Raw genomic sequence first — 27669 nt, 5'->3', positions numbered from 1 at the left:
TTCAGAGCAGACTGCAGGTTTAGTTAGTGTGTAAAAGGGGTGTGTGTGTGGAAAGGCAGGCAGCCAGCCAGAGTCAAAGCAGAAGGAAGAGTGAGAGTGGGGTTAGAGATGTGACCTATACTGCACTGGAAGCTGCAAGCTCGCAGGCCGGGTGCATTCATGGGCTCCAAAACCAGTAAAATGTGCTGCCCCCAACTCAGGAAGAAGGTAAAGTTTATTTTTGCTTTAAGTTTCAATTTTTAACTTACTAGCACAATAGAAGGAAACTGAACTTGAGGTTCAAACTTCTGCTTAACCCATTCACTACAAGGCAGGCTTGAATAGTGAAAGAGTTAACTGTCTATAAGCTTAGCTGTAATGGGGTTCAAGATTCTGCTTAATTAAGACCCTCTCCATAAGTCTCTGGCTGCTAAATAAGATGATATTTTGGTAACAGCCCATAGATTTGGGGATTTATTATTATTAATGAATTGTGAAGCATATACGTATATTTCTTCTTTAACTGAAAATCTGCTATTTTATCCTGAAATTAATGTTTTGTTTCCCCTTTGTGTTCATTATTCGAATTTCCGTGGCCAGTTTTATCAAAGTCAGAAAGGATTCTAGGCCCTCTGCATCATTAAGGCCCCTGGAGTGAAGTCGATTAAAGAATAAATGTATTCTCTCTGTAAGGAACTCCCTCTAATTTAACTCCAGTCCCACTAATGTTTTTCAGCCTCCCTTCTGTTAAAAACATTTCAAATTAGCTCATTTAAACACAGGCCTGCACTAAATAAATTAATGCAAATGCAGTCCACCTGCAAAGTTGCTTTCATTACTAAGCTTTACTTTAGCATTAAGATAGAGGTTATGATGGGTGGGCAAGCTGTTCATGAGGGGACATGTGGAGGAACCCTATTGACAGTGGACATAGGTCAGACTTTCTTTGTGACCCTGGGTTAAAGCTGTGGATGGTCATGACACATCAGGTGTATTTGCCAAACCACTTACTCCACAGGGATATGTAAATTATATGCCTAACATCGAGTGAATGAAGCAAGTGGATTTTGACATAATCGTGGAAATACATTTACAAATTATATCTGTCTGTCTGTGGTGCATCCAAAGCCAATTATTTCTTGGCAGATATCATCTTATCATTAAACCTTCCTAATAGATATCTTTACGGTCCCAGCCATTGACAGATTGATACATTGGACCTTCTAGACTAAGGCCTCTCAATGACCTTCCAGATGCCACTTCCTCATCCCCCCAATACTTACCTTTTCAGTGCTCTGACAGGGTTGAGAGGGGGGGCTGCACTGTCAAATCAGAGAGCATAATTGTGGACATAAAAATGCATAAGAGTGGAGCAGAAAGGGCTGAATCAGTATTTTTTCTGCAAGCAGGGTCAGGGTCGGACTGGGCCGGTGGGACACCAGGAAATATCTGTGTGGGCTCCGGCTCTTATGGGCCCCTCCGGCACAGACCTGCCCCCTGCACTGCCATTCTCCTTACCTCCCTCCCTGATCCCAGTTTCTGCCTCAGCCTCCTTCTGTGGCCCTCGCTGCTGACACTCCCGAAAGGTATGCAGTGGGGGGGGGGGTTGTGGCTGGAATGGGGTGGCTGGAGTAGCCAGAGGGGGCTTTGTGGTTGGGGGCCCTGCTGATGGTGTAGGGGCAACTGAGGCTGTGGGCCCGGGGCCCCAGTACGATGATAGGTGGGGCATTCGCAATGTGTGCCATAGGCCTTAGGTGCTCAATACAGTCCATGCACTGTAGGTTTTACAAGTGCAAGCATAAATAAAACCATGGCTGCTAGATACCACTGTTCTATAGAAAAGCCTATAGAAAGATACTTATTCTGAGCACTCAGGTAATTTGTGGCGACAGGACAAGCAGAATTTAGGAATAGTAAGTGGTTAAGCCATGTTACATAAAGGTTTAACAGGTTTTATTTTGGGGGAGTGGTGCACTTTTCTGTGACCCCCTTGAGAGCTCTGCTGTGTTCATTATGAGTAGCCATGTGTATTTATTAATAAGCAACCCTGGTTAAGGCAGTGGTGTAACAATAGGGGGAGTAGACCCCACTGTTGTTGTAGAATGAGAGGGTCCAGCAAGAACTTTATTCTTCCCCCAGCTCACATGCATGTGCATGATTCCCTGCTCCTGGTCATAGGGCCTGCAGGTGTAGGTGGTGAGGGTCCAAGGGATAAAGATAATGTTAAAGCAGGAAGTTGGGAAGGAGAACATTGACATACAGTTAGGGGATCCGTTATCTGGAAACCCTTTATCCAAAAAGCTCCAAATTATCGAAAGGCCGTCTCCTATAGACTTCGTTTTATCCATATAATCCAATTTTTTTTAATTGATTTACTTTTTCTCTGTAATAATAAAACAGTACCGTGTACTTGATCCCAACTAAGCTATAATGAATCCTTATTGGAAGCAAAACCTGTCTTGTTTATTTAATGTTTACATGATACACATAAAATATAATATTTTTCAGAAGGCGGGGGAAGTCATATTGCATGAAAACATTCACTTCCTGTCCACAAGTCTGTATGTTTCAAGTATGGAAATAAGTGAAAGTAAGGTGCAAGGAATATTTCATACCATGCACACAGGGGCAAGTCCCCTGTGTCCCCCCCACTGCCCTTGTGCAAGTCCAACATGGCCCCCGCTGCCCTTGTGCAAGTCTAACAGCTGCATTTAATGAAACTCAGGAATTCTGCTCAGCAGGGACAAAGATAAGAAATGTACCAACTACATGTACTGTATCAACTAAATGTATCAATTTAGAACAGTTTAGGGTAAGGGCTAAAGGGGAGATTGTCGCCTGGCGACTAATCGCCTCTTCTTCTGGGCAACAATCTCCCTGACCTGCCTTCCCCTACCTTCCCGCCGGCTATAATAAAAAATCGCCAGTGGTATGGCACTCACGGCCCATTCGTTTTCCGAAGTCGCCCGAAGTTTCCTTGTGGGGCGACTTGGTGAGTGCCATACCGCTGGCGATTTTCATTACAGCCAGCGAGAAGTTAGGGGAAGGCAGATCGGGTAGATTGTCGCCCAGAAGAAGAGGCGATTAGTCGCCAGGTGACTAAATCTCCCGAATCTCCCCGTGTGCCCTTACCCTTAGAGGCTCGGTGACCCCCCTCCCAGAGCTGGTTTAGAAGTTAAAAAATGAAACTTTATACTTAAATATTAGAAAAATAGTCACACATAGAAAATAGAAAGTCATTGGAAAACACTTTATTTCTGCTGAATTATCTGAAACCAACTGAACTGAAAAAAGTGTTGGAAGGTGAACAACCCCTTTAACTAAATATAATCTAGTGTCAATAGACAAGAATGCAACTTTGTTTTGGCTAAACACAAGAAAACTACACCATTTAGGACTATGTTTTAAGTACTCGAATGTGCAGGATTATTGTAAATTACCTCTGTTATCCTTTGAAAACAGATACAGGAGAATATCAAAATGAACTTTTACTGTCTTTTTAAAGTTAAACTATTCTCTTTGGGCTTTGAATACGTTCATGTCTCTGATTTTCACAGTCAAACTAGAGTTATCTTTTGGCGTTTTGGAACTACACATTTTTTTTTAGTTCACACTCTCCAGTTTTGAATTTCAGTAGCAGTTGCTAGGGTCCAATTTTCCCTAGCAAACTAGGCAGTGATTTAAAAGGGAGAATGGAATATGAATAGGAGTGTGTCTGAATAGAAAGATAAATAATAAAAAGTAATAATAACAATAAAAATGTATCCGCACAGAGGGTCTTTGTCAGTGACCCTCATTTAAAACAGACATCTCAAATCCCCTGTATTTGTTGGAAGTCTCTCATATTTAAGCCCCTCTGTCCGTGTATCCTGCAGTAACAGGGAGTTGCCATACTTACTGCATAGAATGGTCACCTTAAATATTGTCCAAAGCAGTGGAGCAGGGAGAATGACAAGGGGGTGGGGTATAAGTATTTAACTTATTCTTTATAGCTAATTCGAAAAATCGGATCTTTGCATCTATGGCCAGCTTAAGAGTTGAGCTTAAGTTGTTTTGTGCTCTGTGTTCCACCCATCTGCATGTATTATCCAAGTTCATAAAACCTAGTCACCCAGTCATTGACAAGGCATCCAACAACATCATGTTTCCAATCAAATAGTCTTTCTTGTCCTCCAAAAGCACAAACAAAGAAAAGAACCCGTATCATGTGTAGAAGTTCAAATGTTAATATGGTCAGATTTACTCAAAGGTCAGAATAAAATAGAATTTTATCATTTTCTTGACTTTCTACTTTGACCAAGTTTTATAAATTACATGATTCTGACTTGGTAATGACTGGTTTATAAAAGCCAGAAACACCCTCGGCCCAGTTGGGTTCGTATATGTCCTGGGCCCTCCAACAGTTCAAAGTTCTGCTTCCTCAATAGTAACGCCCCTAAAATGTGAACCTAAAAGCTTTTGCTTGCTTAGTGCTGGGGTGGGGGATGAATGACTTTTCAGAGCTGTAAAGAATGAACCAGTTTAGCGGAAAGGCAGTTGGTTGCTTTTACTGGGATGGCATTCTTGGCATTCTAGGCCTCTGTATAAGGGTGCTGTCATGAATAGATATGCTAGATATGATAACTAGCATGCACTCGTTCTTTTTTTACTACCATATAGGTGAAATGCCTAGTTGTCTTGTTCTCTAAAAACCTTTTTTTAACCTTGAATTTAGCTAATTTGTTATACATTACTGGGCAGTAAGTGAGCATATCAGTACTATTGTATGTTATTTATTAGTATCTGTCGAGTCGAAATTGTGGGAGATTTAATGAACACTTCAAACTTTTGCTCTGCTTTTCAGCAAGCACTATTGCACCTTTTTTTTTCCACTTTTACCCCCACTTAAAGAAGGACACTGAAGGCTTTTGCTAAAGTGCGGTAAATTTGACTAAAGTTTACTAAACCATGATGCGCTCAGAAGTCATTGCGATCACTTGCAGTAACTACGTTAACGAACCATCTTACGTTAGTGGTAATTTTAGCGAGTTGCGAATTTTCGGGCAACAAATTGCGTTTTTGCGAATATTTATGCTATAAAATAGTCTTGTTTTATGGCGGTTATTATGCCAATTTTTTACTGTGACATTTATGGCCAGAAATGCATCTTCAAAACTCATAAACTTTATTGACTGATGATTATACCAACCATTACATTACCAGAGTAACACCAACCAAACATGTATGCATCATATAAACCCTTCTGCCAATAGAATTGTATGAACAAGAAATACCAATCAATCCCTTTGCTTCATATAAATGCACAGTTTAATGTCGCCAATCACAATGAAACCAAAAAAATCGTAGAAGCTGACGAATCCTTGACTGTGATGCCCGCTGCTAATAATACGCCTCTGAGCTGAAACTGCTGCTATTGCAGCAGATAGAAGCAGAGGCCAAAACATCCTGACAGCAATAGCTACAGATCTCTCTCCTGTCAGCAGAATGATGGGTTAAAAAAAAAATATTATGGGATATTTCCTGCCCCTTGACAATATTCTGGTGAAAAAAATACTTTTACGCCACTACATACATCGCTGTTTAGTAAACCAGGCAGCAATGTTATGTAGCGTTATTTTCAGCGAATGCGATAACTGGGGAAAACGTATTGTGCAAGGAAAACTTGTGCAAGGAAATTTGCAAATTTATATTTACCGCAGGTTAGTAAACTAGCGAAAACATATTCAGCAATAAATTTGTCTGTATTTTGTGCGCATATTTTTACCGCACTTTAGAAAACGGACCCCAAAGTCACAAAATATCCTTGTTGACCCAAAGCATCCCTTAAATGAACATTAACACCAAAAAATTACAGTGTTTTAAAGTAATGAAAATATCATGTACTGTTGCCTTGCACTGGTAAAACTGATCTGTTTGCTATACTATAGCTCATATAAACAATCTGCTGTGTAGCAATGGCACAAGTTAAATAGTGGATAACAGATAACACCATTATGTTCTATAGAGCTTTCTGTATCTTTTCTGTAACAATAGTAGTGTTTGTGAAGCAAACACAGCGAGGGTTAGACTGGGTGGGCCTCGCTGGCCCAGATCCGCACCCTGTGTTTCTTCCTGCCGCGCATGCGCACACATTCGTGAAGGGGGCCTAAGGCAGCAGCCCCGGTGGGCCTGGGGACCCTCAGTCCAACCCTGAACACACCAGTTTTACAAGTACAGGGCAACAATGCATTATATTTTTATTACTTTAAAACACTTTTATTTTTTGATGTTAAATTTGAGAATGAGAATTAACCCCCCCAGCTAAAAGTCCCCACTGCCCCACCTCCCCTCTGCAAATGTGACACCAGAATTGTGTCCCCTCTAGAAATACTGACCCTCACAACAGCGGAGCACAGGGTGCCATGTTTGCCAGCCTCGGCTTCTTCCGAACCCTCTTTTGACCTTTTGGTAATTTACAGAGCTTTCTGACTCCAACTTTACATGTGCCATATATGGACATGTTGGCTCTCGCTTAACAAAGAAGCTGAGGCTGACGAACATGGCCATTTAGACTCTTGATAGAATAGGTCACAACAGCTCTTGCATTTGTTTCTATTAAACAATACACCGGGAGTTCTGTATCTAAGGCCTGATCGTAATTTAATGCTTGGAACATTATATACCAATGATTTTGCCATTGATATCAGGTGCATAAGTCCGTTCCTTCATGAAGTTTATTTTGAATTGTGAGTCACTGATCCCTCTACACCCCTATACTGGGGACCCCTTGGTGGGGTTCACTAGTCTGACCCTTGTATTGTTTGTCTACCAAAGTTCCTCTGTTGCTTATCTACAGAATAAAGTGTGAACCTTATCAATCACTTTACTCTACTGTGCCTTTACTGAGTTGACTTTGATAAAGAGTTCATAGAGGTGGGAGCTTCTTCCAGCCAGTGTATAACAGAGTAGATATGCATACAAAGTTTTATTTACCACTAGTGGTCGAACTATATTGTTAGTTGGGACTTTGAGTGAAGCTCCTTACTGTGATTATTAACTTAATGAAGCAATTAAGCTTACAAAAGTCTCATCTGGAGGGTGCTGACCTCCACGTTCTCATTATCCTATAGGTAAGGGTCTCTGAATCCTTTACCTACAAAAGTTTATAATAGTGCACTATAAGGCAGGGAATGTTAATTTCTTGCATTAGAGCATCATTTGGGGGGACCCAATTCCTTCCTACTAAAGCATACCACTTTCAAATTATTGCACTGTTACTGTCCATTAAGTATAATGGGAAGCAACATATGGAATGTTTCTGCATTTTCATTTTCTCTCTGGAAAATGTGGACATAGATCCAGCCTCTTGTCTCACTGGGTTATTGGTCTTTAAAAGTTTGACTACAAATCAATGAATAAAATACACAAATACATGAATAAATAGATAAAATAAACTGCTTCATAGCATACTTTCCACTCAAACTCTGTATATGCCTGCTTCCTTGCCCTTCTCCCTATGCTGCTGATCATTGATTGTTAGCATAGTTATTTAGCATAGCAGCCATCACCATATTGTTTGTAGGGTAGGCACTCAAAGAGCAGTATTGAGGTACTCTATGAGCCTATGATTTAAGTGTTGTGAGAACACAAAATGCGTAAGGCTGTTATCTACACCTGTACCTCAATAAAGACCTGTTTTTACTACTACTGCCTGGAGGACTGCTCTTTGAGTGCCTACCCTACAAATACGGTGATGTCTGCTCCCTTATGCTGAAGGCTTGGGGCAGAGCACCTGAGCCTCCTCATTCACATGGTGAGTCTCTCTAAAATATGTTTTTATGATGATGCTTTTTATGATATTTACCCATTTTTGTGTAAAAGTTCTCATCAGGCCAGAATTAATGGACAGACCACCAAGAACTAGGCCTAGGTCGGCAGGATTTTAGGGGGAGGCATGCTGCCCAACCACACCCACATTGGTTCAGAAACACTATAGATGTGCAGGAGATATGATAGTTTTTAAACTTCCAGTGTGCCAATCCTCATTTCTCTGAAAATTTGCGCGAATAAAGGGGAGGGTACGTGGCGACAAATTACAGCAGGCCTGGGGGCACCCGCTATGTATATCGACCCCTGGTTCCCATACCAAGACAGAAATTAGGTTAAAATGACATAAACAGTATATAATTTCCTTTACTTTTTGAAGCATCTGTGGTGCTCTTACTAATATAACCTTCTCTGCTGTTTGAAGTAGCCACACACACATCTGAACTTTAATATGGTGGTTAGAGCAAATGTCTGAACTGTAATAAGGAGAAATATGAGTACTTTTAGGATACAACCTAATAATACAGGAAACCATTAACAAATCACTTTTACAGAAGGAAGTGCAAAAGTAGGGCAAAAGTTTCACTTCTTCATTAGCTTCAAGCTCAGGATTTGTGTCCCTGGAGATGAGAGGTGATGGGAATCACAAATAAGCTTCATGTCTGTCTGGCTTGCACTCCGTGTTAATTTAATAGAAATTTCAAAGGTCTGCAAGAGCTGCTATTAGGAGATAATAAGAGAGTGCACTCAGCAGGGCTAATTTGAGCAAGAAAAGTCACCTCTCAACATTATATTAGAAACAGAATTTATTTCCTATTTTCCTATTTCACTTGATGTGATGGTACAGTAGTCTAGAGAAGAGTCCACTTGTCTAAACTAAGCACGGAAGGTTTAATAAATAGTCCCTTATGGAGCAAGCCACATGACTATTCAGCTTGAGCAAGCATAATATCCAAGTCTATTGTGATCTTATGATCTACAGTCAGTTTAGTATAGGCATCGTTATGTTTATAATTTATATATGCACTGGAGTCTTTTGGGGGGGTTGAACTTGATGGACTTTGTTTTTTTTTTTTTTTAAATTAACTATGTAAGCTTTGTTTTTAGTCTCAACCAAAGACAAAAGTCTGACAAGGTCAAAAATTCAGCTTACATTTTAGTTGGTTATTAGATATAAGTAGCTGAAAAGCACTGAGGACTGGAAAGATTAGACCTTGATTTGTATCCTTGTGGAAGAGCCATTAGTACAAGCTGAGTAGGAGTAGAGGTACATACGTGAGCATTAAGGCACTACCTCTGATTTGCTAATTCTATATTGATGTATCACTGTGTTTATTCATGTAAAGTAAATGTTATGTTTTGCTTTGAGATTTAATACATTTGTTCATTCGTTAAAAAATGATGGCTTACAACTTGATTTGTTTTCACACATATTGCTCTGTTCAGTAGTTGATATGAAAGTGGGAAGTATAAGCTGGCTGTTTACCTAAAGGTCTGCTTGTATGGCGATAATATTAGAAGATCAAATCAATGGCCCAATGGGTCCTTTCTCAATATAAACCTGCCCAAATGATATCTGATGGATGCGTGCCCAGGAATCAAACATTATCATTTTTGACCCATACATGAACCATTAAGTTGCTGACTGACTAAGTTGCTGACTGACTGTTTGGTGCAGATAATGCCCCTTGTATGGCCAACAGTGTAGCTTGTAGGAGGCACAATTGGCAGACATCAGCAACAGTATAGCAGTTCCATTCATGGGAAATTCAGCGTCCCACATTTTTGGGACACTGAGCTAAGGTACATCTGGTCCCAAGATTGATGTGCTCATCCCGTGTTTTTCTATTTTCCAACAGAAGCGGCAAAAAGCACATAAAGAAGGGCCGTCATCTCAGGAGCTGAATGACTTAAATGGTAAGATGCAATGCCCCCCATTTTTAGATCATCTTTATACCCTCAGCCACACTTAACTGGATGACATCATTTTTCACTCAATGATCCCATCAACATGCCTACATTGGCATGCAAGCATTCTCCCTACATCCAAAGCTCCTCTTGCACAGGCCATGTTCCAGACTGCAAAGCAACTATAGCATCAAACATACTGGGACCCTGGAATCCAAAATAAAACATCCAAAGTTTATGTTTATTCAGGGGAATTCATTCTTCTTGAGCTGTTTCCTGCTGGGCTATACTACTGCCACCTGCAGGTCGAGTGCCAGTAAATGTGAATGATCATGAAAGGACATCTACTATTCTGTGGGAACCATAGCAGACATCTGACTGTGTGTGTTACTAGACCTGCTGCAAACTTTGGGGCTATTACAGTAGCCCATTAATGCTCACTAACTACTTGGATGCTGATGATCGGAAAGACTGCCAGTCTACTGCCACTGTTGTGGAGTACGTTTCAGCAGACATGCCTTCACTAGCTTTATAACTTTAGTTATAATCAAACTGATTTGTGTTAAAAATGTGATACGTCTAAGTTAATATACAGTTATATAATGTAAAAGCTGCTGTGTTTCTTGTTTGCAATATTCATACACCGTCATTTTGGGAGTTGTAGGTTACAGGTTTCCACTGATGGTTATGGGCTTATGATTGTAACATTTAAATAGTTAAACTACAGTCATTCGGGAAAATTAGTAGTTTGGATTTGTAGCTGACTAGAAGCAAGTCATGGGAAAATTGGGCTTTTATGTTCCACCAAATAAAATAAGGAATTCATTTCAAGTCAGCTATCCCTAACAGATACTAATGTCTTGGTGTGACATCAGCCATGTAAATATATATATATATATATATATATATATATATATATATATATATATATATATATATATATATATATATATATATATATATATATATTCCTTAATTTGAGAGTTACTTGAATGTTGTACTTTAGAGGATATTCTTCCTAAAGGAATAACTGCCCATTGGTTACTCCCAGAAATCACAAACTGAAATCATGTGGTTTTCATAGAGACCCTAAGCAACTTTCTTTGTATTAAATCAACTTGATTTGCCCTTTCTAAATGTGAGCTTAGGTTGATAAAACAGAAAGAAGTGCAAGTATTATGAATTATGGTCCTTAAAATTTGTTGGCAGTCAGCCACAGAACAATTGGAAGCAGCTGACTTAGAAAGCTATGAAGCAAACTGAACCTCTGGTTTCTTTAAAATCACAGCCAAGAGTCAAGGACCTAATGAGCTGCTACAGAAGATCAAGGAATATGAGCAGGAGATTAGAAACATCCTTCAGAAACACCAAGAGGAGAAGACTGCTCTGGCAGATGCCCACAAAGCTGATGTGGAAGCCCGAACACTGGTGTTACAAGCACAGGTCTTATGTGAATTCTTAGTTTCATAAGTTATAATCACCCAAAACCTGATTTATTATCCCTACAGTCAAAATGACAGTCTAGTAGGAAAAGTCTATGTTTTTCTTCAATAAACATTGGAATGTTGGCTGCTTTGAAGTATCTTCACACTGCTGTAAGACATTTTTCACAATGGAAGAATGAGCCCTGACTAATTACTGTCATATGGGAATGAGGTATCCCAGACAACTCAAGGCTGTCATAATATAAATAATACATGTTACTTTATTTATATACATATAAATATAAATAGCCATATATGGGTCTGTTAATGAATCAGATTATCTACCAAAAGGAGTAAATACTGGGTTTGATTGAAGAGAGCAAATTAGTGCCCGATGGTACCCAGATAAGTAATTGGGTATAATTCTATACGTGATTGTCTTGCTACAAGTTCCCTTGGCAGATTTATCACAAACTAAATGTCTAACTGAGCACTTCCCCCAGCAGACTTAACAAATATAGGGGTGGAAATAAAACACACACACATTGATCATCATTAGAGAAGAATAATATATTGTAAGAAAAGTAATACAATACCGCTTGAAGACAACGCAACGTCTAGCCGAGCTTCTAGCTTCCGCTTCAATAAATCACTGAAAACTTCATGCAGACCTGTGTGCCGTGAGGTTCTTTCTGCATTACTGCTTTGGGGGGTTGCCGAGCCTCCACCCACGTGCACCAGGCATATCTTTACTTATCTATAAGGTGGGTGTGCTAATCCACACTACATTGCCTGGAAAGACTTCTGAGAGGAACATCAGCTGGGGGACCCCGGGCCCAAATAAAATACAGCGACTCCCAGAGCACATCAATCGGCCAATGGTCCTTACAAGACCAATTCGGGACTTCATCTACAAGCAGACCACGTCTGCTTGTAGATGAAGTCCCGAAGCCCCCCCAGCTGAGCTCCTTTTTATATTGGTACAATAACAAAGTAATAGATCATTACACATAGACATATATAATAATAATAATGGCTACATGCCCAGGACATGGCCATGAGAATGACCATGAAAATGCAAATAACCATGCGAATGAAAATAATTGCTGTGTATTTTGATTATAACTATTTGAATAAGATATGAGCTTCCTCCTTAATAAACATATTTATATGTTTGAGTCTATTACCTTAACTCCTACTATTCCTTGTTCTCCTGCTAATGTCAGTACATCCATTTTATAACTAAGGAGCCATATTGAATGCACTTGATCACACTCACATTCATACATGGCCTGCCATGTCACATTTGTATCACAGTGATTCATGCTTATGAATAGCATATTGTATGTTTCCCTCTGAGTTCCAAAGCACTTCTTTTGGCATAGCAGCTGTTGTCTATGACTTAAAGAGTTAAAAGTTATGCTGTTTAACCACGTGATGTAGATGATAAGAATGAAGTTTGTTGTACAGTATAATAGCATTCATGAGGTTGAACCAAACAGTACATTTGTTAATTAGTCGTGGTCACACTGTATGCAAACAACAAATTAACTGCACATGAATGTTATCAGCTGTTAAAGATACACGTATGCATTTTATTGAGCGTGGGCTCCATGATGATCATTTTCAGGATTTTGTTGATTCTTGCATAATGAAGACGACACTGAAATAGTCACTGCTAGGAATATGGTCTGTTTGTGTATTGTATTGAGTACACTCAGTACAGTGACTAGATCAGCTGATGGCAGCATGGAAGGATGCAGACCCCTCACATAAAATAAAGGATAATGAAACATTTTAATGACTATCAATTATTCATGTCATTTTTTTGTTGTTTTTAACTTGGAGGCCCATGGCTGAATGTATCTTAAGAGACTGACCAGTATTACTGGGAAGTTTCAGCCAATTGGTGGTGTACAAAACTATTTTGCTGTGAAGCTATAAAAAATTACAACATTACAACACCACTGACCATAAACATAATATCCTCCTGCACATTACTGATACATCTATAACGGAATTGTAACAGAGAAAAACATAAAGAGAGCTGAATAGGAATATAAAGGAGAACTCAAATATTAAAAGTAGTTTGCTTTAAGAGACAACCGATAGGCACAGAATTCACCCTCTGGTATCCTGCAAAAGTATTTAATTAGCCTTCCATTTCAACACACTGTTCTTTTTTCATTCTGTATATGTTCCAGGTTTGCAAAGAGTATTAAACAGCCACAGTCAACCTAGAATAAGTACAAAAACAGGATTGAAAATACAGTATACATAACACCCAGGGATCCTGCTTTTTGTGTGACCCCTCCGGCTTGTTCTTATCTCTTGTTTATACATAATGTCCGTATAGTTACACATTTATTTCTTTCCTCTATAAAGCCAATTATTTGTCACCTCTCCTGTAAAAATATCCATTCACACTCTCCCAATGCCTTTTAGCTACATACATTAATTAACTCAAAGTTTTAGATGCCTACCATGCCTCTACCCTGGGGCTTCATTGCAGTTACCATACCTGCACATCTCTTGCCTTTGTTCCTCTTTGCTATATATATATATATATATATATATATATATATATATATATATATATATATATATATATATATATATATATATATATATATATATATATATATATATATATATATATATCTCCTCGCTATGGCAATAAGGTAATTTTAGTTAATTGGATGAAGAAAAGATTAATTTTACTCATCAACCTACTGAATCTACTATAAATAAACACTTCATTATCTTTAGCTATCTTTTCACCAGAAATTAAAGTAACATTTTATATATTCATTAGGGATGCACTGAATCCACTATTTTGGATTCGGCCGAACCCCCGAATCATTCATGAAAGATTCGGCCGAATACCGAACCGAATCCGAATCCTAATTTGCATATGCAAATTAGGGGTGAGAAAGGAAAAACAGATTAGACGTCCTTGTTTTGTTACAAAAAGTCACACAATTTCCCTTCCCACCCCTAATTTGCATATGCAAATTAGGATTCAGATTCGGGTCGGCCGTGAAGAGGGATTCGGCGGAATCCGAATCCTGCAGAAAAAGCCAGAATCCCGGATTTGGTGCATCCTTAATATTCATATATTTTCCCATTCAGCTCCTTTCTAGCTGTTCTAAATACAGAATGGCATGTAAGCTTTCATAACCAAGTTTTTCTGAGGGGCAGGAGTATTAACATTTAATCTTTAAAGCTTAATGATACGTACACTGTTAGATCTGCTCATTTTGTCACCCACACAGTGGACACTGATTACTTGGCCCCAGGATAATAACTGAATCATACTTAGCCTTTTGAGGAATGTCCAGCCCTTTTCTGAACAAGACATGTCAGTGTTTGTACATCACTTTATTAACTCAGTGGAGAAGTGCTGTACAACCTTGTTCAGTATGTAGCACTGTATATAATATAGCTTTGATCTCTTATTGTTCATTTTTGCTTTGCTTTTTTAATTTCAAGTTGAGTCTTGCTTTAGCTGGAATTGTCACAGAGTGGCTAACTAAAACCTTTTTTTCCTATGATATTGTGGTATAAATCCTTTATGAAAGCTAGTGGGTATCTCCTATTGATCCTTTGGGTGTTGTTTGATATATATGGAGATATGGGCAAATGTATGTGGCTAGTAATGACATTCCATAAGCATGGCCATATTGAGAACAGCTTGGAAAATGTAATACATTTCACCAGTTGTAATCCATATTAACCTGTATTTAAGCAATGAACAAGCTGTTTTTTAATACGGTAATTGCTAGATTGCTTGCTCTGAGCTGCTATAGGTTACTAGACGTTGAGCAAACTTTATGGGTTTTATCAAATTACTTTCCTCGTTTTCTCAGACCTGTACACAAAGAGAGAGGCCAATAAATTATGAAAGCATTGATATTCCCTTGTACTGAACACAACTGATTTGGCAACTGTAAATTACACTGGTCCTTTATCTATAGCTGGGCATACACAATAAGATTTCCTTGTTTGGTTTGCTTGATTTGGCCAAACTATTTAATGTAAAAAACATTTTATCATTTAAAAAAACAGGCTGATCCCTGGGATAATAATAATCTTATCACAATGGGGGGGGGGGGGCTATGAAGAGAATGACTGTTCTGAGATGCCCAATACATATAAGCTGAGCAAGCCATTGGGGGGGGGGCACTATATAAAACATTGGTGTCTAAGGACAGAAATGGCAGTTTTTATCACCCTTATGAAATCTCTATTCATACAGTATTTCTATTTTTTGTTGCATTTGACCAGCCCTGACTAGTAGGGTGTACCAACCTGGAATTTTGATGGTGCACTGGTTTGGATTGGATTTTTACCTGCCCATCTGGGGAATTAAACCAGCATGTGATACAGCTGAATCCTAGGTTCAGTACATCCAAAACTCTTCAGCAGCTGGAGCTGAAATTAAGTTTGACTCAAGGATTACTTTCTGTCCACTCTGCTTTGCATCTAAAGAAGTACCTATATACAGTATATAGTCTGAAAATTCAACCAATTCTTTATTTCAGGCCCAGAAAGATAGAGATGCTGAAACGGTAAAGCTCCTTTCAGAGCAGGCGGCCACCATGAAAGCAGAGATGGAGGAGATGTTTGCAGGTACAGTTAAGTCACACACAGATTTATAAAAACATCACTAATGATACAGTATAAATCATTATACACAGCTTCAATCGATCCTTTAAATACAAGGGACCACTATAAACAGGTCAATAAATGTGATAAATAATTCACATTGTCTCACTAAATTAAATTCTGTGGAAGGAGAATGCCTTCTGGTTATTTATGGGTTGTAAGCTTTCATTTTTAATTTTACCCTAATATTGCAAACAATCAGGTCTTATTATGTAGGTGTTACTCTTGCCACAATCTCACTGGCTGGCTGACCACAATCTTCCTTATCATCTGCTATAGCCACCCAATTGTGTTATAATGATATAGTAAGAAATCCATAAAGGGATGTGATCTGATGTTGAGTGAACCACCAGACAAACAGTGTTATTAAAGGAACTTATAATACCAGTTTTCAGTCTGTGCAGTGAGGGATCACGGAACAAAGCCAACACAGATATATTTATATACTAAGCACAATAATTCTGGAAATGTTGACATTATAATGCTCATTGAAAGCACTAACTGCTTACAATAAAGCTGGAGACTCTTTCTTTTTTTTCCAACAAGCCTTTCTTTCTGCATCTGGGGAGTGGAGCAGTAGGCAGGGTAAAATGACCTGGGACTAGGGCGGCAACATTTTAAAGGAATAGTTCAGTGTAAAAATAAAAATTGGTTAAATAGCTGTGCAAAATAAAAAATCAGCCAAAAATGTAATGTATAAAAACTGGAGTGACTGGATGTCTAACATAATAGCCAGAACATTAGCCAGTACATAAATATATTAGAAACATTTTTTGTGAGTTTTGTGTGTGAATGGTGTTGAAGTTGGTTTGGGGTCTATCCCTGACTGTACTGCAGAGTGTAAAGCTGGCCATCCACTGCCCAATAAAGGTGCCAAGCAGATGCTTGACCAATATTTAGCCTAAAATTGTCTATCTATCTATCGGGAAGTTAGAAAATAACATTAGAGGAGGACCAGTGGACCATGGATTAGATCAGACTGATTTGGCCCAGCACTTATGTAAAAATATGGCAAATATGTACTTTTCTTCTGACTTTCTAGACTTGATAAAAAGCCTTTGTTGTTCTGTTTCGCATAACGTTTGCTTGTTTGGTTTCCAGAGCTGCAAAAGTCTTATGAGCAGGAGAAGTCGTCTCTCACAGAAATTCACCAGCAATTAACAGATGCACTACAGGTATTTTGTTACTGTTCTATTTCATCAACTTGCACCTGCTTCATATGGTTGAAAACTGGAAGATATTTGTTAAAGGGGATATATACTCAAAATAAATATTTGCAGAATGAAAGAAATTGTAATAAGTAACTTTCATTATATGAGCACTCATGGGACTTAAATTTATGTGCAAAACTTTAATGGTGCCAGTCAACGTTTCAGTCCTGCACAGAGGACCTTTATCAAGACATCACAATAAAGGTCCTCTGTGCTGGACCGAAAAGCCAACTTATACCATTAAAGTTTTGCACATAAATTAAGTCCCATGAGTGCTCCGTGTTCCTTATGCTGATATTACTTTTTGCAGCAGCACCTGGGCTTTTCTGCCTTTTTCTATGGCTGAGCTCTTCAGGATCCAGTTACAAGGAAAAAGTAGATAATCTGTGGTACATTTAAATCATTATTTTAGTCTGTTGCAATATTCTGTCACGCTGTCTTCTGTGTAATCTGTTGGCTTTATACATAATATTGTGCCATTCACTGTTCCATGATCAACACTGCTTTAGCTAAAAGGACTTATTTTCTCTAGTAGCAAACAAAATATTATTGTAACTTCTCATTCCAGATCTGTCCTATTTAAATGTTTAATTTTTTTCATTTTCAGTTATAAGGGTTAATGCACCCTTTAAGGTTAAATGTGAGGATATTGGCACTGTGGTGTTCCTTGGACATATGCAGGCTCTGTATATTTAATGTACAGTGATGGACTGTTCAGCACTTTCAGCCTACCTTAAAGGTTAAGTAAGCCTTAAAAATAAGCAAATGGACGTTGTCAGGAGGAAGGTAGAGGGCTTCTCTGATGTTCTTCTGCTTAGGAAAAAAATTAGAAACCTTTCCTAAACAGAAGAACAAAAGAACAGCCTCTTTCTTTCTCCTGACAATTTACTTGACTAATTGGTGGTCAAACTGGTTGAAAAATGACCAGCAGGTGGTGCCGTTGTAACAAAATTCATTCATGTTAATGGGATAGGTATCCTTTAATATCTTGGAATTTAAAAAAAAATAAATGTGTACATTGCACCCTCATTAATTTTTCATTCACTTATTTTTAAGGTTTACTTATCCTTTAATCTTTCTGGTTGTTCCTTTGGGTTAATCTCCAGGACCTGTCCCTCAGAAGCCATATTTCTATATTTTGAACTGGTGAGATCTATTTATATTGAAACAGCCAAGTTGGATTGCCAAGTAGACCTATTTGGTGACAAGTGTCATCACAGCCACTAAATGCAGGGCCACCATGTGATTGAAATTGCAGAATGCTGTCTTCATATCCAATATCATCTAGCCAGGCTACACTGCAAAACTCAGTGAGAGATCATATACCTAATCAGGGAAATTTATGCTTTAAAATCAATTTAAAAAATAAATAAATAAATAAACTCCGGAGAGAACTTTTACTTTTTTTTTTTCAAGAATTAAACCTAGTAATAAATAAATAAAGATAGAAATGCCATATTTTATAAAAGGTATAAAAGTTATGATCCCGGTCTTCAAATTTGTGCATAGGAGCTCTCCGTATTGGATCTTGTTACACCATCTTCTGAGGGTCCATGTGTTTAGTGTGATCCTGGATGTACATCTGTCATGGATGTTGCTCGCACAGAAGCCCAAAAGATATAGTTTAATAAATGTCCTTTAAAGCAATTGTTCAGTGTAAAAATAAAAACTGGGTAAAAAGAAGGCTGTGCAAAATAAAAAATTTTCAATAGTTAGTTAGTCAAAAATCTATAAAGGCTCGAGTGACTGGATGTGTAACATAATAGTCAGAACACTACTTCCTGCTTTTCAGCTCTCTTGGTTTCCACTGATTGGTTACATATTGGACATATGGGTCATAACTGTTGCTTTTGAATCTGAGCTGCATGCTGACATCAATTGCAAACTCACTGAACAGTTATGTCCCATGTGGTGCCCCTTCAAGTCGCTAACTCAGAGTTAGAGAGCTGAAAAGCAGCATGTTGTGTTCTGTTATGTTAGACATCCAGTCACGCCAGTCTTTATGCATTACATTTTTTATTTATCCAAAACAAGATTAACTGTCCTTTGTGATAAATATAAAGAGAAGGTAGTGAAAATGTGTGGTCCGAGTTGCTGTAGTACCTATCAGCGCCACACCACCATCTTGTTTAATTGTTGTGCCTCTCTGGGCAGGTACATGTGCAGAATTTTTGCATGTACTTGCACAGTATTACCCTATGCAGTACAAACCTGTGGTCTCAGTTTAGTAATTTGGAGTGCCTAACACCCCCAGAAAATTGTCCTTTAAAGTTGAAGTCCTGAAGCCATGAGTTCAAGTCTACTGAACACCAATTTGTGTTTTTTTTTTTAATCCCCTGGTCACCAATGTATTATTCTAATATTCAATTTTTTCTTAACTTGTAAGGGGGGCCCTGGCTCCAATGTTTTTTTAAAAAAATATTCTTTGGGGCCCTATTTTTTTTTTTTAACTTAAAGGGGGGCTTGGTCACAAATTGTTTTTTTAACTTGTAGGGGGGCCCTGACCACCAATTTTTTTAAAAACTTTTAAGGGGGGCCCTGGCACCAGAGTTTTTTTAACTTATAAGGGGGCCCTGACTATCAATAGCTGGGATGGGGTTTGGTTGTACGGGGCCCTGTGATTTCTAATAGCAGGCCCTACGCACAAGTGCAGCTGTCAATGACAACCAGCAATGACAAATAGCAATTCAGCGTTTAACAGTCAAAAAATCATCAATTTGTTTTTAAAGGGGCTGTTCACTTTTAAATCAATTTTTAGCATGATGTAGAGATCAATGGAAAGAGTCAGAAATAGAAGGCGAATTAATAATATTTAGTAATATTTAGTAACTTCTCTGCAATCAGGCCCGGATTTGTAGTAGGGCCACAAAGGCCTGGGCCTAGGGTGGCAAGTTGGTAGGGACAGCATGCCGCCCATCCGCTTGCCGAGGAACTCTGGGGACGTGCAACTCCCCAGTGCTCTCACTAGAGTGGTGTGGGCTGCCTCGCTAGGACCTCGTGACCCGGCACTAGGACCATGCGCTCTAGGGTTGCCGGGCGCTGAAATCCAGCCCTGTCTGTAATGAGACTTGGTACAGATGTCTATGCACCTTAAAGGAGAACTAAGGCTTAACAAAGAATTTGGCTAATTGTTGCACATTATAGGGGTAATTTATAAACAAAAGTGACTGCACTTTAGTTCACAAGCACCTTTTCCCTGTTTTGCATTTTGTTCAGAACGTGAGCGTCAACAAGAGGAGTTGCATCTGGCACAGTTGGGGCTGACATGTTAATTTTAGCGCAACTGTGTTTGAACTTCATCGCAAATCGGACACAGTTGCGATAAAAATGTTCTACCTTTGGTTGGCGTCACTTCCAGCATTCAGTATGCGAGTGCCATGTGTGCCCTATTCAGCATTGCAGGAATTGACACAAGGTACTGCGGGAACCCTGTAGCTACCACTTACCCCGGGGGGGGAATGTGGGTATATATACTAAGATATGCGTCAAATGTTCCATTTTATGTGTAACCATTCTACTAGCTAAGGGTGGAGTAGCTGTATATTGACACACAAAGGATCTTCAACTTATAGTGTTAAAGTCCTGGTTGTGTGGTATCTCAATATAGTCTGTCCATAAGAACATAGTTATATTTTCTAATTTAACAAACCCATTTTGTGCTTCTCTCTGTAGGAAAGCGTGGATGAGTTAAATTCCCAGCTGGCTTCTTTTCGAGAGAAAATGAAGAGGGTGGAAGAATCTATCTTGAGCCAAGACTACCAGAGGCACATTCAGGTACTGATCTATCTATTGCTTACAAACAATGATGCCGGCACAACCAGATACAGTAACACAAAGCCTTCTTTTTATGAAGAGTTAAAAAAGCATTCACTTGTATTTTGACACATTTTGGAAATAATGTAATGATGATAATCTGATGTCTACAGTCAAACTAGACCAGGAGCAATATATGCACATGCCAATTGATTGAATTCTGGTGAAACCATTAAAAAAAAAACATTAAATAATTAGATAAGAATTGCAAAATAATGATCAATAACTCATTGTTCTCTGAAGTGGAGGGCAAATGTATTAGTCAAGAAAAGGTGAAATAGAAACATTTAACTAAAAAGCTATGTCATGCTATATTTAGAAATAGGTTCCATTGTCTCTAATCCCTGTAATTCATAATATTACATTAGTGTTATTATATATATAAATAAGTGGCCAAAGACCAACTGGTTAATTTAAAGGACCAGTAACACTGAAAACTGAAAGGGTTATGTATACTTTTGAGTGTACTGTCATCCTGCACTGGAATTGTGTGTTTTCTAAAGAAACGATTTTACTGTTTATATAAATAAACTGCTGGGTAGCCATGGGGGCAGCCATGGAGTTGAAATAGGGTACATGTTTACATAACAGATAAGCTGTATAGAATACAATGTGCATAGTTCTTACACAAGTAGATAAAGTGGTTGAATAACATTGATAACTCTAAGCAAGAATGACAATATATTTATATTTATAAATCTTGCCAAAACATAGATTGATAGTTACATAGTAACAAAGTAAGTTAGGTTGAAAAATACACATGTTCAACCTTTTGTGTGTGTGTATATATATATATGTGTGTGTGTGTATGTATGTATGTATGTATGTATGTATGTATGTATGTGTATATATATATATATATATATATATATATATATATATATATATATATATATATATATATATATATATATATATATATATATCTTAGTATAGAACAGCACTCCATTACTTATGTTAACCCAGGTGCACGGTAAAGAAATCAATAAACAAAAGAAGACTAGCAACACTGGGATTTTTCATGAATAGGTTATTATTATTTGTGTAACCGACGTGACGTTTCGGTCCCAAATGGGACCTTTCTCAAGGCAAAATTTTTTCTTTTATACAAACACAGGCCTGGTGCACACAGATCACCATGTAACTGCCTAGGTGCTGGTACTAAAAAATATTAGTATTATAGCAACAAAAAAACAACCGCACTCTTAGGACTTGTTTAAGTGAAAAAGAAAAATGTGGTTTTATTCAACATTTCGGCTCACGAGTAAGACCCGAAACATTGAATAAAACCACATTTTTCTTTTTCACTTATACACTTTCACTTATCCCAAGTCCTAAGATATATATATTTTGTCATATGAAAAACTTTGAGAACCCTATATAGGAGGCTATAGGAGGCGTCTAGAGGCTGTTGCATTTGCAAAATGAGGCTCAACTAAGTATTGATGTAATATTTCTGTTGGGGTGCCCAAATTTATGCACCTGTCTAATTTTGTTATTATGCATATTGCATATTTTCTGTCAGTGCCGGGCCAACGCGGGCAGGCGCCCTAGGTAGCCTGGCCCGGCAAAGAGCCCAATATGCGAGTTCGCATGCGCGAAAAGACACAAGTGCGCATGCTCGAAAAATACGTTGTTTTTCGCGCATGCACACTAGTATTTTTCGCGCATGCGCACTCGCACAAATGCGAGAGCAGGGACCGGACTAGGGGATAGCAGAGGCGCGTACATGGCGCCCCTCCAGCTTTGCACCCTAGGCACATGCCTACTCTGCCTACCCCTAGTTCCGGCCCTGTTTTCTGTTAATCCAATAAACTTTATGTCACTGCTGAAATACTACTGTTTCCATAAGGCGTGTTATATATTAAAAGGAGGTTGCAACTTTGAAAGCTCGGCCAATGATAAACAAAACTCCATAGAATTAAGAGGGGTTCCCAAACTTTATCATATGACTGTATGTACAAGTACAACAGCATAAATTATGCACTAGTTCTTTATTATATATCCCCCTCCAATCAGTTAATTTATCATGTATGTTATCATGTATATGTTATCAACTGTCATTAACCCTCTCAGAACTGCCCTATATCCTTTTGCTTTGCACGCAGGATTATGGAAGCCCGGGCCAGTTCTGGGAAAAAGAGCTCCAAAGCTTGCACTTCGTTATTGAAATGAAAAGCGAGTTAATACGGGAGCAGGACAAGCGTCTTCAAAGGCACAAATCTACAGTGAGTTACTGGGCATCAGAGCAAGAAAGAATATTTATCCTTTAAAAAATATGAATAATGGTCGTATATATTTAAGTAGAGCTAAAATTCAAGGCAGCAGCTATAGCCAAGGACTTCAGTGAAGCAAAAATTGGTTTATGGAAGCATTCGTTCACCAAAATTGCAGGACTTTACTCCATCAATAAATTCTTAGAAATATTCAGCTACAATAACTCTTCTATAACTAAAATTTAGTTTCCCTTTAAAAATGCAGCCCTGTGTTGGCACAAGATGTTCCAAAAGTTTAGTGGTACCGAATTTCTGAATTTGTATCCAGATTGTAGATAATCTCCCTTACACGTGGCCCTTATTTTTTTGCAGATGGAGAGAAGTCTGGAGCTTGAGGAGAGAAGCCGGACACTGCAGCAGGAAAATGAAGCCTTGAAAGTTCAAACACAGAAGCAAGGGGCCATCACTGTGTAGGTTTCTAGAAACATATTCTTTTTCAATTGAGACTTAATAAAAAATATATATTTCAGAATTATAATTGAATGAATGGTAAATTAAAAACATCTTTATACAGTATGTTGTTTTATGTAGGAGAGTGTGTAACTGTATTGTAAAATAGAAAAATTCACCAAGAAGTTATGACTGTACATGTACATTAAAAAGGATGTGGAGTTTCTCCTTGACCTCTAATCCTCGAATTTTAAAGTGAGTGGTATTTTATTTTGCACAATACACAATGTTTAATTGAGTTATGTGACACTAGAATCTTCACTGAGCAGCAGTTCTAAGAATATATTTTACAGGTTATTTGTGGTTCTTGTGTACTACAGGTATGGGATCTACAGTATTATCTGGAAACCAGTCATCCAAAAAGCTATAAATTACCGGAAGGCCATCTCCCATATAATCTGTTTTGATCAAACTTAAAATAAAATAGTACCTTGTCAATGGGTTCTACTTATGTTGTTCCAGAGATAATGTCAAATATTATGTACTACTGACTGCATTGACTGTACATACATCTTGTGAATGCAACCAGGGGTCACACCCTTCTGATATAATTTTTTATTATTCTTATTATTTTATGTTTTCTTCTTTCTGTATATTGTCTTTGTTTTACCTCTTTGAAAAAGAAAAACCAAATAAAGAATATGTAAAAAAAAAAAAAAAATAGTACCTTGTCCCAAGATATAATTAATCCGTATTGCAGGCAAAACAATCCTATTGGGTTTAATTACTGCTTAAATTACTTTTAAGTAGTCTTAAGTTATGGAGATCCCTTATTCATAAAACCCCAGGTCTCGAATTTACTCCCATGGTCTCAAGCATTCTGTATAACAGGTCCCATAACTGTATATGACCTAAATATGCCTGAGCTGGGCCAAGTCGTAGTTGCTCCTTCCTCTCACTATCACTTCCTCTGTTCTTCATCATGGATTTTCAGTGCTCCATGCTGCCGCTCACATACTTACACCCCCATTCCATCAGAATTGCCATGGAGTATTAAGTAGATCATTGTGTATTCTGTATTGCTGTCACCTTATTCCTCCACTTTATTTCCTTCTCGTGCAGGCGTTTATCTGAGGAGCTGCTAAGCATCCAAACCACCCTAGAGAAGCAGACCCATCGCTGTGAACAACTGGAAAGGGAGAAGGAACAGAATCTATACCGAGCCGTAATTGGCGACATCACTCAGCAGTTCTCTCTGCACAGGAGCTGCCCGTGATGGTGCTATAAGGGGTGGCTGAGCTGTAGAATATCATTGTGAATACAACGCAAACTGAACATTGGTGTAACTGACAATTGAGAGACATAGAGATTCTCACACACACATTTACAGTATATATAACTATGAAGATTTTATTCATTCTGTATTTATTGTTTCAGTGATGCCAGTATTCCCATGTTGCATCCTAGGCCTCTATTCCTGACTTTAATCTCCAGCAGTGCGAGCGCTTCCACTTTATATGATGTTTTATTTCAGTATAGTTAGAAACAATGTCACCTGACTGATTATAATCTATAAATGTTTTTATTCATTTTACATTAAGAGGGAGCATGGGACCAGTTTTCAGGGGTTCTTTAATTATCATGCATGCCAATCAACAAGTGACTGTAATGAGCAGAGTCTCTGAACAAACTGAGTATTGATGTTATAGATGTTATATTGTCCTGTGGTAGTTTTAAAAAAAGGGCTACGACCCATTAGAGCCTGGACTCACCAGGGTGGCAACTCTATCAGTTAAGTCCAACTTGGAACAGACTGCTAGAGGCATTTTTAGAGAGAGGGTGATAAACCGAGAGTCCATTCAGTGTATATTTTTGGGCTCAAAGCTACTCATGATTAGTAATTTTGGTTTGTGTAAAAAATATATGCCAGGGGTTTAAATTAATGGTTTATGAGGTTATTTTATGGTGGTGTGACACAGAGAAAGGCTAAGAGTTTTATTCCGTGTATTGGAGAGGCCTACCCACCCACAACACAACTTTTATAAATATACTGCATAACACAGGCTTTGATGGTCTTCCTAGCTTGAGAACATTTTGGGTTCTTATTTAGACAGCCTCCAATTTTGGGTCATTACTAGCTGGAAAAATTGGGTTTTGTTCGGTGCACTACAGCACTTTTCCACAAGCCATATGTGTACCATATGTAAACAAATAACAATGTCAAGAAAACTCCCAGTTCTTGTTTATTTAAATACTTGTAACATTGTTTTAAAGCACTTATTTAACAGAAGTTTTATCCTTATTTTTTTTGCTGGAAATGTGTTTTATCTATTAAATGGTTTCATCATGTCTTTGTGTTTTGAAAATAATTAGCAGCACACTTATACTGGGTACACATTTAGCTTTTAGTATGATATAGATGTGGTCGGTCTTCTTCATTTTTTAAACTTTATGGTTTTTCGGTTAACTTTTTCTTCAGCAGCTTTCCAAGTTCGTATTTCAGCAGCTATCTGGTTGCTAGAATGCAATTTACCCTAGCAACCAGCCAGTAGTTTGAACAAGAGATGAGAGGATGAAGAGAATGGGGTCTGCATAGAAAGAAAAATAATAAAAAGTAACAATATAATTGTAGCCTCACAAAGCAGTAGTTTTTAGCTGATGGGGTCAGTGACCCCCATTTGAAAGAGAATGACCGCATTTTAAATTTAAACCAATAAAATGTAATGGATGGAATGTGTTTGTGGCTCTGCCCACTTTAAATAACCTTGAACTGCAGTCCCCCAGTGACCAACTCTGCAAAGTGTGGGAATCCTATCATTAATTGTGAGAAAGATAGCAGTTTAAATATAACTTAATGAAATGTAATGGCTGAAATCTGATTGGGTCTTGGTGGCCCTACACACTTTTCCAAACTTTTCGTCGTTGTCCCCCCCAGTGATCAACTGTGAAAAGTTTGGGGACACTGGCGTTAAACATGTAAGAATCACAGCAGTTAATTTAATTTGCCTATTAAAATCAAGATAAAACTTTCTCAATTGAAATTAAATAGGTAAAATCTGATCTAACCTTGAACCCGGTGACAAACTCTGCAAAGTTTGGGGACCCTGTCAATAGTGTGAGAATTAGAGAGTTTTAAATGTAAAAAAATGAAATTCAGTGAGTGAAATCTGATTGGCTGTTGGTGGCTCTGTCTACTTTTTCCACTTTTATCCATAGTCCCCCAGTGACCAACTGTGAAGAGTTTGGGGACCCTGGTCACCCAATGATTATGTGATTCAAGCAGGTCCGGACTGAGAATCAAAATAGGCCCTGGCATTTCAAGTACACAGAGGCCCAATCAGCCCACATCATAGAGGCCCCAACAGCCCTCTAGATACTGACTTTCTATGGGACCCTATAGCAGCCCTCTGGCATTTGCCAGAACCCACAGATTACCAGTCCAGGCCTGGATTCAAGTTCAGTGAGTACGGCTTCAAAGCTGTAAGAGTGGCAGCAGTTGAAAAATCTTCCCTGTCAAAGTCAATGGAAAAAAATGGGTTGTTTAGAGAAATGCCCCAAAAAGACAGAGGGGGGGTTAGCTTAGCAAAGCACAAGCAACCTGCTCTGCTATAGGGTGAAGAAGTGTGGAGAGTTTGGGTGTTGAGAGTACAGGGGGATAAGCAAGTACTTTGGTATAAGAGGGCAGGACTGCCATCAGAAATCACAGGGCCCCATACAAAATAATTTCCTGGGCCCCCTCGGTTGCGCCCACCGCAAGCCCCACCTACAGGTCCGTCCACCCCACCACACAGGTCCGCCCCCACCACACAGTAAAAAAACAAACAAAAAAATTGGTGGCTAGGGTTCCCACATGTTAATAAAAAATAAAAAGATATTGGTGGTCAGGGCCCTCCATTAAAAAACATTTGGGCCGGGGCCCCCCCATTAAAAAATATTGGTGGCTAGGCCCCACATGAGAAAAAAAATTGGTGGCCAGGGCCCCCCCCCATTATAAGAAAATTGGTGGCCAGGGCCCCTTGAACATCCATGCCTTCCCAATGTCAGCAGCTCTCAGTAAGATGGGGGGCCCGGCTAATCAAGTAAGTGTGGCGTGGTCGCGCCCCCCTTACCCTCGGGGCCCCCCACAACACTCCCCCCTGTCCCCTCCAATGACTGCCCTGTAAAAGGGGTTAATATTGCAGTAATACCAATGGG

The 27669-nt window shown here is 38.7% G+C and overlaps 1 protein-coding gene across 2 annotated transcripts; it reads left to right on the top strand.

The window, feature by feature from the left end:
• ccdc69.L (coiled-coil domain containing 69 L homeolog) lies at window positions 1-25824 on the top strand. Of its 2 annotated transcripts, none has more exons than XM_041584807.1 (9): window positions 1-207; window positions 9645-9702; window positions 10982-11136; window positions 15662-15749; window positions 16887-16960; window positions 20669-20770; window positions 22918-23037; window positions 23398-23495; window positions 23856-24139. In XM_041584807.1, the coding sequence occupies exons 1-9, from the start codon at window positions 160-162 to the stop codon at window positions 23950-23952; spliced, it is 840 nt and encodes a 279-aa protein (XP_041440741.1). In that variant the 5' UTR covers window positions 1-159; the 3' UTR covers window positions 23953-24139. The 2 variants fall into 2 exon arrangements, with proteins under 2 accessions (XP_041440741.1, NP_001121321.1); NM_001127849.1 differs by lacking the exon at window positions 23856-24139 and adding an exon at window positions 24598-25824 and having other exon boundaries at window positions 70-207.
• The last annotated feature ends 1845 nt before the right edge of the window (window positions 25825-27669 follow it).

Source organism: Xenopus laevis, chromosome 3L, assembly GCF_017654675.1.
Source record: "Xenopus laevis strain J_2021 chromosome 3L, Xenopus_laevis_v10.1, whole genome shotgun sequence".
Classification (NCBI taxonomy): Eukaryota; Metazoa; Chordata; class Amphibia; order Anura; family Pipidae; genus Xenopus; species Xenopus laevis.
This window is presented reverse-complemented; position numbering and strand designations above follow the sequence as displayed.

What these genes read in the sequence shown, in the direction of transcription:
- ccdc69.L (NM_001127849.1), top strand. Translation starts at nt 160, where the DNA reads ATGGGCTCCAAAACCAGTAAAATGTGCTGCCCCCAACTCAGGAAGAAG. An exon ending in GCCCCCAACTCAGGAAGAAG is followed by an intron (nt 208 to 9,644) that starts GTAAAGTTTATT and finishes ATTTTCCAACAG; the next exon opens with AAGCGGCAAAAAGCACATAA. An exon ending in ACTACCAGAGGCACATTCAG is followed by an intron (nt 20,771 to 22,917) that starts GTACTGATCTAT and finishes CTTTGCACGCAG; the next exon opens with GATTATGGAAGCCCGGGCCA.